The sequence below is a fragment of the Adiantum capillus-veneris genome, chromosome 11, assembly GCF_014529385.1.
Source record: "Adiantum capillus-veneris isolate H3 chromosome 11, ASM1452938v2, whole genome shotgun sequence".
Taxonomy (NCBI): domain Eukaryota; kingdom Viridiplantae; phylum Streptophyta; class Polypodiopsida; order Polypodiales; family Pteridaceae; genus Adiantum; species Adiantum capillus-veneris.
The window spans coordinates 21,739,070-21,748,529 of NC_140941.1; the positions used below are offsets into that span (position 1 = coordinate 21,739,070).

A 9,460-nucleotide genomic window follows, 5' to 3' on the forward strand; every position below is an offset into this window, starting at 1 on the left:
TGAACATGATGGAGGAGCTTTGCAATAAACACAGTAAGAGGAACTCTTTGCATTGTGAAAGCTCTATCCACATCAATTGAAGGAGCCAATAAAGTACTTTGGATTGTAACTTTACAATTGCTTCATGAAAGATGAAGTTGTGTGCAGAGCTAGGGTAAAAAAGAATAAGAGAATCTTTGGTCACGTACTTTTCCAATACAAAGCACAAGGATAATATGTCTGTAATTTGAGGTAACAGGCTTCTAAAGTCATGGCTTCTAGTATAGCACAATCATTTGTAGCTAGAAATAATGTTTGCAACGAAATTCAAAGTTTATGATTCACTCCGCAAACCCAAACATAACCGCTTTCCTTGCCTGGGAGTCCTTTGCATCATTATTGTATGTTAAATTTGATGAACTAAAAGGTAATAATTTTCTCTCAACTGCACAGTGTATGCTAATAAGATCGAATCTTACCATTGCGAAGCAACACACTTCTTTGTAACACTTCCTAGCTTTCGACAAGAGCTTTCACATATCTATTGTGACAAACATGGCCCCAACTTATGTTTAAGTTTCTTCAATACTCCTGTGCTGCGCACATGAGGCTTTCGTGCCCTGCGTTCCGTGAAAAAGGGCGCTCCAGCTCAGCAAGGCCCACCATGCCGCTGCACGTAGAGAAATGGCTAGCCACCGTTGCTACCGCAATGGAATCCCCCCCCCCCCCCCAATCACGTTCACCAACCGTTCCCTGCGTTTGCATGGCGGGAGTGAGCCTGAATCACTGTGCCTTTGCAAAAGCTGCTACACACTCACGTGGTGCTCCTTGGTTCCTCCCTGCTCTGCACCTTGAACATCAGCAATACGTCAGCTACAATGAACGCTGTTTGAAGACCCTCATGTGCGCAACATGGCGACCGGCAGGGTGCGTTCATTTTTGCCATCGGACGTGTGATTGAACGGAACTCGGTCGATCCACAAGAATTTTGAGAAAGAGAGGAGCTCTTTTAAGGGGAGAGAGAGAGAGAGAGAGAGAGAGAGAGAGAGAGAAGGAGGCAGTGGTGCCCGTTTTAGGGTTTGGAAGACGATCGCGCAAGTGTGGCGATTAAGGTAAGCCTGTACCCTTTCCAACTGCAGCCTTCTCCCTGTTTTATTTGTAAACGTAGTTGCACAGGGCCGGTTCCGCGTGTTTGTCAAGCAAATCGATCTAATTGTGGGCGTTGAAGGGGAGAGTATGCCTTCTCGAGGCTAGTCAGATAGATTCTCTTGAAATTTAGCACCTTTTTGTATCGAAAGGGAACAGGGGAGCATGCTCTGTATAACTATTTGAAACAGGGGAGATTGTGTTCTGTGACCACACCTTGATAAACACGGGGAAATTGTGTTCTTTTGGCGTTAAAAGATCAGTGCAAATTCTCTCTGTGACGTTGTTTAATTGCTAAGATAACAGGGGAAATGCGGGCTACTCGAAATGCCATCAAAGGCACGGCTCCTGCCAAAAAGATTGGCAAAGTGGCCCCTGCAAAATCCTCTGAATTGTTGAAGCAGGAGGAGCCTAAAATTGTGACTCAACCTGCAACTGCAGAGGTTAAGGTTGTCCCTCATGAGGTTGTGCAAGATGATCCTGTTGTGAACCGAGGAACAAATGAAATCCAGGCTGTCGTAAACCCTGCTACCCCAGTCAAAAAGAGGATAAACACTGCCAAACAGAGAGAGGAGGTTAAAGCTGTCAGGCAGGACCCTGTTGTGGAAATTTCTGAGGTACAGAAAGAGGTTCCTCACGTAGAGGTGTGTGTGACGAGCTCTGTAGTGGGCATTCAAAGTGAGCCAGAAGAGGAAGTTCCTGCAGAAATGGAGGTGGAGGAGGAGGAGGAGGAAGAGGAGGAAGAGGTAGAGGAGGAGGTAGAGGAAGAGGAAGAGGTGGAAGAGGAGGTTGAGGAAGAGGTCGAAGAGGAGGTCGAGGAGGAAGTGGAGGAGGAGGAAGAAGATGATGACGGCATGGAAAATCAGGAGGATCAGAACATTGAGGAAGGGGAGGAAGAAGTATACAATGAGGAGGAGGAGATTGAAGAAGTTGAGGAGGTTGAAGAGGTGGAAGAAGTAGAGGAGGTTGAAGAAGATGTTGAAGAAGAGGAGGAAGAGGGACATGTGGTGGTTGAGGGTGAGGACCTACCTGAACCAAGGCCAGTGACTGAGAGACAAAAGCGCAAGAAATTTGAGGTATTTGTGGGTGGCTTGGACAAGGATGCTACAGATGATGATGTGAAGAAGGCTTTTGAGGAGGTTGGGGAGGTTGTTGAAGTGCGCCTCATGAAACACCCCCAAACTGGCAAAAATAAGGGGTACGCTTTTGTTCGCTTTGCAACTACCGATCAAGCTAAGAGAGCTGCCACTGAACTTGAAAGAACTAAGGTTCGTCCTTTAATCAATGGTCTAGTTGAAGAAGTTTCATAAAAGCATTACCCTCCTTGTTGAAGTATGTGGCAACTATTTATAAACTAGCTGAATCTATATTTGAGTTGGCCACATCTCAGGGGATGTGCCTTTGCACTGTTGTTTTGAGAGTGTGAATCATTGGACAGATCCGAGGCAAAGAATGCGGTGTTGTACCCAGCGAGGACAATGACACTTTATTTGTTGGCAATATTGTCAAAAATTGGAAGAAAGAACAAGTATGTTAATGGCTGCCCGTCTTTTTGACTTTGGCTCGATTACATGCCTAGACTACTAATGTTGGCAATTGCTGCTATTAGGTGCTTGAAAAGTTAAAGGAGTATGGGGTTGAGGGTGTTGAAGAGGTTACATTAATGGCTGATTCAAGAAATGAAGAGCTAAACAGGGGTTATGCTTTTGTGGAATTAGCAACACATAACGAGGCTGTGAAGGCATATATTCGGCTTAGCAAGCCAGATGCCTTTTTTGGATTTGATCGATCTGCAAAGGTTGCATGGGCCGAACCTCTTGTAGATGATGAGGTTCTAGCCAAGGTTGGCCGTCTGCATTTACAATTCTACACAAGATGGTCTTATCTGAGAGTAGTCAGTATTTAACAGTTGTTGGAGTTGTTGAAAAATCATACCTGGCATTTGCAGGTTAAGTCTGTTTTTGTTGACGGAGTGCCGCCGTCTTGGGATGAGACCAAAGTTAAGGAGCATTTTGAGAAGTTTGGCCAAATTGAGCGCATAGTTCTGGCAAAGAATAATCCCAAAACAAAGAGAAATGATTATGCTTTTGTGAATTTTGTTGCACGAGAGGCTGCCCTAGCCTGCGTGGAAGCCTTTAAGGATGGAGAACTTACTGATGGGGACACCAAGGTGAGGATGTCTCGTATTAAATTGATACTTCACTCATCCTCAGATTTGTATAGATAGCTCAGTGCTCAAAAGACAAGCTATTTTCACAGATCAAAGTGAAAGTAGCCCTATCAAAACCTGTCCCTAGGAAGAAGCATGTAAAAGGCTCTCGAGGTGGCTATCCATTTGGAGGTCATCTGTCAGGACGTGGAAGAGGTGAAAAGGGTTCCTTGATGTGTGTGTGTGTGTGTGTAAGCGGTAAGGGTTATAGGTGAATATTGTGTGGACCTTATTTCTGATTGTCTTCTGTAGGTTGGCTTCCAACTCGTGGCACATTTATTGCAAGAAGGGGCAGGGGTGGGAGAGGCTTTTTCCGTGGTGGTAGAGCTGGTTGGGGTGGTGATAGGCGGGTGTATGATGAACCTCGTTTTGTGAGGCCATCGAAAAAACCGGTTGTGGATGACAGACAATATTTGGACGAACGGCCGAGGACAAGACCACCTCCCCGAGGTAGTGGTTACTTTTGCTTTTCCTGCTACCAAGGGTACTCTGAACTAGTTGCAAGCTAAGAGTGCTAATTTATTTTTCAACATTACAGGAGTTGCCCAACCTCGTGCTACAAGAGGGGTTTCAAGAGGTCCTTACCCATGGCGTGAAGAGCCAGCGCCTGTTCGCAGGCCAAGTTACGAATTTAGCCCGCCAAGGGGCAGAGGAGGCCCTGTTAGGCGAGGAAGAGGAGGTCCTTACAGAGATGACTATGCCCCACGAGGTGCAAGGATCGCCTCTGGGTTCACAAGAGGCAGCTCATCACGACGAGGTAGAGGAGGCACTTACAGAGATGATTATGTTCCCCGAGAAGAAGATTTTCCAAGAAGACCCAGGAGAGGCCCTGCATATGACAGGGAACTGGATGGTGGTTATGGATCTGCAGTTCCTCCAGATTATGCAGAAGCTGGACCAGGAATGAAAAGATCTTATGTGGATCTGGTAAGGCAGAATCCCAGTATATGTCAGGTTCATGCGAGACTCACCTGAAATTTTATGACCTTTTGTGACTTTCAAGTGGCTTTTTGCAGGATGAGAGTGCTCCCTACTATGAATCAAATCGTCGGGCGTATCCTAGAGCCCGAGTCGATTATGTGGACTCTACACCTGTCGGTGGAGCCCATTATGCTGAACCAGCCAGGTAGGTTCTACTGAATGCTTCACTATAGTAAGTAGATGTTTGTGGGGCATGGTCCAAACTTTTTTGTTAGTCAGTGAAACAGAGAGCCTCTAAGCCGAATGGTAGCTAACTTCAGGCTATGTTTTGGTTTCTTAGTTTTCTCTAGCATTACCACTGATTTTATAGTCCTGGCCACAGGGCTCACTTGGGACGCTCATCGGTCGGGGGGAGGAGCGCTGTCCCTCCACCAGTTGGGGGTAGTTCTATGCCACAAGCATCCTTACCTGGTTATGATCAGCCTGGTACGTATGCAAGGGTTTAGACGGTCTAAAGTTGGATGGGATTTCTATTGACGATAATGTATGGACGCAGGGTCAAGTTCTATGTATGGATCTGGAGGACATGGATACTCTTCTATGATGCCTGGAGGGAGTGATTATAATTCTGGCCCCAATGAGGTATGTCTGCATGACTGATTGGCATTTGGACATGTGGGCTAGTTTCTATCGTTGTCCCTTTTAACATTTGCCTTCTTCCCACCTGAACAGCAAAGAGGAACTTATAGCTCATCCTTGTATGGAGGTCGCTCTGGTTCCACTTATGGTTTACCGGGGAGTGCTGGTGGCTCTTACTATTGATGCTTCATGCTCGAGTTTTCAGGTGTAAAGCTTTTTGTTATGTTATACCGAGGCAGTTGTAAACCTTCACCTTTTTCCAGGGGATCAAAGACAGCTTTTTCTTGCGGTGTACAGGAATTGTCACACAAGAGGTGTTGTAGTCGAAGGTCTACTGCGATATTCAAAATTACCTTGCAGTGTGATTTCAACATTTGTATGGTTTCAGACAGAGGGATGGATAACCAGTAATGTATAAGCCTGCTTTATCTCAGCCAAGAGAAGAAACAAACATTCTAGGTAGGTAGTGGGGCATATTTCTATTTTTGGGCATTCTGGCTCACAGTCAATCTATGAAGATGAAGATAGATGCAGGTACTTTGCGCCGGTGGCAGTTTGTATGTGGACTTGAGCATTGCCAAGAAGCGCTAGGAAGATAGGTGGCTGAGGCTATTCTCCAATTCAGGCATATTTAAAGAGTGAGTTGTATAGCTTTTGGGAATCAGGCTTCTCACTTGAAACATTGTTAGAACTTCTCCATTTGTGGTCAGGACTCTTGATATGGATTTAATAGTATCTCATATCATGTAGCCCAACTGTAAATTTGTGGTGTTTTTGTAGCATAAGTACATTTCTGTCCAAAGTAAATTTCTGTGGCCAGAAATTTGACTTCAATCCCTTTCCTCACAGAAGTTTGTAGCTCTCTCTCTCTCTCTCTCTCTCTCTCTCTCTCATACTCATCAGCAAATTTTTGTGGCCTTCGAAACTGTCCTGCGCTTGCTGCCAGAAAACTGCCTCGCCTCTATGCTTTGTGTTGCTGGACCAGCCACCTCTTTGTGCCACTGTAGGTGTTGCTGCTGTGTGGACCAGCCACTTGTCTGTGCTGAAGGTGTTGCTGCTGCGTGGACCAGCTATCTGTGCGTGCCGCTGTTGCCTGAACAATAGCAACAGTCTCAGCTCAGTTGGCTGCTATATTGCATGCACAGAATGATCACTGTGATTCAACCCACAGGTTTAGCAGGAACTGAAAAATTCAGGGAAGCAGGAACTGAAATTTTAGGTACGTGTGGAATGAACATGTATGCATGATGCGGGAACAGCTATGTGCGTAGTGTGGTTCAGAATTGCAGAGATTGTAATCAAATGTGGGATAAGCACATATGCATAGTGTGGAAACACCTGTATACTTAGTGTACATTCCCCCCCTCGAGATTTTTCTCTCCCCCCTGCCCTTTTTGGCGGTTCTCAAATATGAAGCAGCAAAATGGCAAGGACTCCATTAAAAAAATGCAATGAAGAATCCAGTGATACCATTAATTGGGCACAATAGACACTTGTAACACGTATCGTCTCAAGAAAGTACGCTAAGCACGCTTGAGGATCGTGTGACAGCCCAAGATGGGAGATCGAGTAACCCAAGGATGAGCTTGCAAAGGTGTGATCACAAAACACACTCAAAGAGGGAGAGCGTCAACCCTAAAGAACAAGTACGGGCAATCAAAGAAGGGGAGCAGCAACTCAAAGAGATGACAACCTTGTGGGTAGATGCCATTACAAAGATTCAGAATAAAGTGGATGAAGTTGAGAAATGGATCAAGAATACCAAGAAAGGAAAAGTCAAGGAAATAACCCCCACACTCACCATCAGTAACTTGACTGTAGAAAAATAGCAAAGGAGGTGTGTGTGCCTTACATGTGAGGATTTGCGGCCTCAAAGACCCAACTAATGGTATAAGAGATAAAGGAACTCATGACTATATTGCGGCTTAATAAGGTGACACATATGAGGGCTTGGAGAGTGGGTAATAAGGAAAGTGGAAGCAAGGGGGAAACCTCAGTAAGGAAAGTCTTCAGGTTTAGGCATCGGCTCGAGAAGAGCGTAGACTTCAAGCTGCTCAGGCTCCTCATTCCAATCATCAGTAGTTTATATATGTGTTAACCCTCACGGCTCACGGACACCATATCACCTACGACGGACGTTGTATTATTTACTTGGTAGAGTCAGGTATTGGGCTTGTCAGTCCAATAGGAAAAGGATAAGAGTGATCACCGATGAGAGACGCACTCTAACTGAAACATTCAAGGGATTAGTTGGTTAAGCATGGGCGTCCAAGTGTGAATGGGACGAGCTCATATAAAAGTCAACTAAACCTAAAATTCAATCATTCTCTCATTTGTGCAATTGTATAGTGCTCTTGCTCCATCTCTATCTTCTTCTTCTTCTTCATCTCATTGTGTGTGTGTATGCGTGAGAGAGAGAGAGAGAGAGAGAGAGAGCGAGAGCATTGCAGCGGCACGACGGCGGCGAGGTGGTTGAGCGCGGCGTAGCCACGTCTCTTTTTCACGGCGAGGAATTCTCCACGATAGGAAGCGTAGAGCGGTGAGTGACACACCAACGCCATCTTTTAGCTTACTAGTTTAGGTTTGTTGTGTGCTTGGAGCTATTTGTGGTTCGCACACAGAATATAGGTAAGTTCTTTGTATTGATACGTGCGACATACGAACACATTTTTGGTGTCGCTGTCGGGGAATGCCATACACTGACACTCTGTACTTCTTTTGTGGTGCAATTTCAATTGTAGGAAAGGTAAAGAAGGAGGATGTGTGTGTTGAGAAAAATGATTTTGTGTTACTACTGTGTATTTTTTTTGTTAACTGTGTAAAGTGTTAGTATTAAGGTTGTTAGTTCTGTGTAATGTAATGTACAGTAAGTAGAAAGTAGATCTGTGAGAGCTAATAGAGTGTGTTAGTGTGTAACAGTAGGTGTATTAATTGAAAGTAGGTAGGTAGAGTGTGTATGCGCTCTCGCGCAGGTCGCGGCGACCTTATCCTTAAATTTAAAAAAAATATATCAAAAAATTATTTTTTTTAAAAAATAAAAAAAAAATAAAAATAAAAGTAGAACTGGGATCGGGAATATCTTCCAAACCTAAGCCTAGACCCAAGCCCAAGCTCACGCTCAAGCTTAGGTCTCAGTCGTCCTTTAAAATTACGAATTTTAGTTTCATGCGTAGCTCAAAATCGATTTTTGAGCTACGGAGCTTCAGGATCGAACATTGTGGTGTAAAGCACACCGCGATCTTCTGAGCGATACACTCGTTTTGAGCTATCACACATTTTAATTAAAAAAAACGATCATTAAAAAATATTAAAAAAAAAAAACGAGTGAAAACGGACGCCTAAAAAAATAAGTGGTTAATCTTTGACGTTATTTGCCGACGCTTGTAGGTTGTTAAAGGCACATGCATCTGCGCTTTGGTCGTGTGCTAGAGACATAGCAACTAGAGAGAATTTCGACTTACGCGAGTTCTTAATATCCACCTACCTTAGGTTCCGGGCCCTCGGCGGGGACCCAAGGTAGTACAAACCAAGACCCGAACATAGCGGCTAGTGACTCTTCTTTTGACGACGACGTCATGGAGGGTTTTCCAATGCCTAATCTCGATAGCTCAAGCCGAGACATGCATGCCATAGGTCCACGGTCCGGACTGAGCGTGCTTAGCCGCTTGAAGGAAACCTTTAGTAGAGCCACTTGCTCCGAACATGGAGCTAATGATGTAAATGAGGGGGGTGGGGAAGTAAATTCTCCATTCATGACCAAAGTAGACCCTATACCCTTAGAGAATGTGCACATGAATACTTCATTCACTGCACCTCCCGACTCTTCAGAGTTATTTCCCTCCGAGGTCATATTACCCGATGGTAGAAGCCTTACCGAAGTGCAAGAGGTTGAGCGGTATATCCTTGCAGCGAGGGAAAAGGAAGTCGAGAGCTTACGCAAGGCGGAGCAACGAAGAGAGTTAAAAGCGAAAGCCCCTATGTCAATATCCTTGCTAAGAGAGCAATCGAGTGCTCCTGACTTAGCAACCGCTAAGGGCCAACCCCTAGAAAGCAGCATTGCATCCAGCTCAAAGGACACCCCTAGCACCTCAATCCTAGATGGAGTGTTCTTAAATGAGAACTGGGAGTACGAACTATAAACAGGAACGGGAGTACGAACTACAAACAGGAACTCTGATCAACCTATACACAAGTCACACCTATCACGTGGGTTGGTTAGATGTCCTACAATTCACAATGGGTGCTACTAGTGTGGAGAATCAATAACAAAGAGTTTGTGAGATCATCCATAGGGTCATTGAGTTAGAGAGAGAGAACAAGGGAATCAACATACTTTTAACGGGTCTCATGAGATTCTTAGATACAGAAAAGGCTAAACAACCGACCTTATCGCAAATGGAGACTCCCTTGGTAAGTCCGATGGATCCTCCATATGTTGTTTCTCCAGGGGTCTCAGCGCAATCTCAGCCCACAAGTGATAGCTTTCTAGCTCATCTTTCCCTTGATGACACCACGGCTACCATGCCTACCCCAATGATGGGCATGCCAAGAAACACACCATGGATC

At 45.0% G+C, this 9,460-nt stretch overlaps 1 protein-coding gene across 4 annotated transcripts; it reads left to right on the forward strand.

Moving 5' to 3' along the window:
• Positions 1 to 934: 934 nt before the first annotated feature.
• On the forward strand, positions 935 to 5,728 carry LOC147446981 (uncharacterized). 4 transcript variants are annotated; one of them, XR_015189579.1, is made up of 13 exons: positions 935 to 1,091; positions 1,432 to 2,393; positions 2,564 to 2,653; positions 2,735 to 2,968; positions 3,074 to 3,295; positions 3,385 to 3,490; positions 3,587 to 3,784; positions 3,873 to 4,261; positions 4,351 to 4,460; positions 4,638 to 4,741; positions 4,812 to 4,897; positions 4,988 to 5,353; positions 5,429 to 5,728. XR_015189579.1 is itself a non-coding variant. In XM_086522897.1 (13 exons), exons 2-12 carry the CDS (start codon positions 1,437 to 1,439, stop codon positions 5,075 to 5,077), a joined length of 2,586 nt encoding a protein of 861 aa, XP_086379023.1. In that variant the 5' UTR covers positions 935 to 1,091; positions 1,432 to 1,436; the 3' UTR covers positions 5,078 to 5,099; positions 5,192 to 5,728. The 4 variants fall into 4 exon arrangements, 3 of the variants coding, with proteins under 3 accessions (XP_086379023.1, XP_086379020.1, XP_086379022.1); XM_086522897.1 differs by having other exon boundaries at positions 4,988 to 5,099; positions 5,192 to 5,728; XM_086522894.1 differs by having other exon boundaries at positions 4,988 to 5,728.
• The last annotated feature ends 3,732 nt before the right edge of the window (positions 5,729 to 9,460 follow it).

Bases quoted from the DNA above. Each gene is read 5' to 3' on its own strand.
- LOC147446981 (XM_086522894.1), top strand. From the start codon at position 1,437: ATGCGGGCTACTCGAAATGCCATCAAAGGCACGGCTCCTGCCAAAAAG. The intron at 2,394-2,563 runs GTTCGTCCTTTA...ATCATTGGACAG, and splicing joins CTGAACTTGAAAGAACTAAG to ATCCGAGGCAAAGAATGCGG. The intron at 3,785-3,872 runs GTAGTGGTTACT...TCAACATTACAG, and splicing joins GACAAGACCACCTCCCCGAG to GAGTTGCCCAACCTCGTGCT.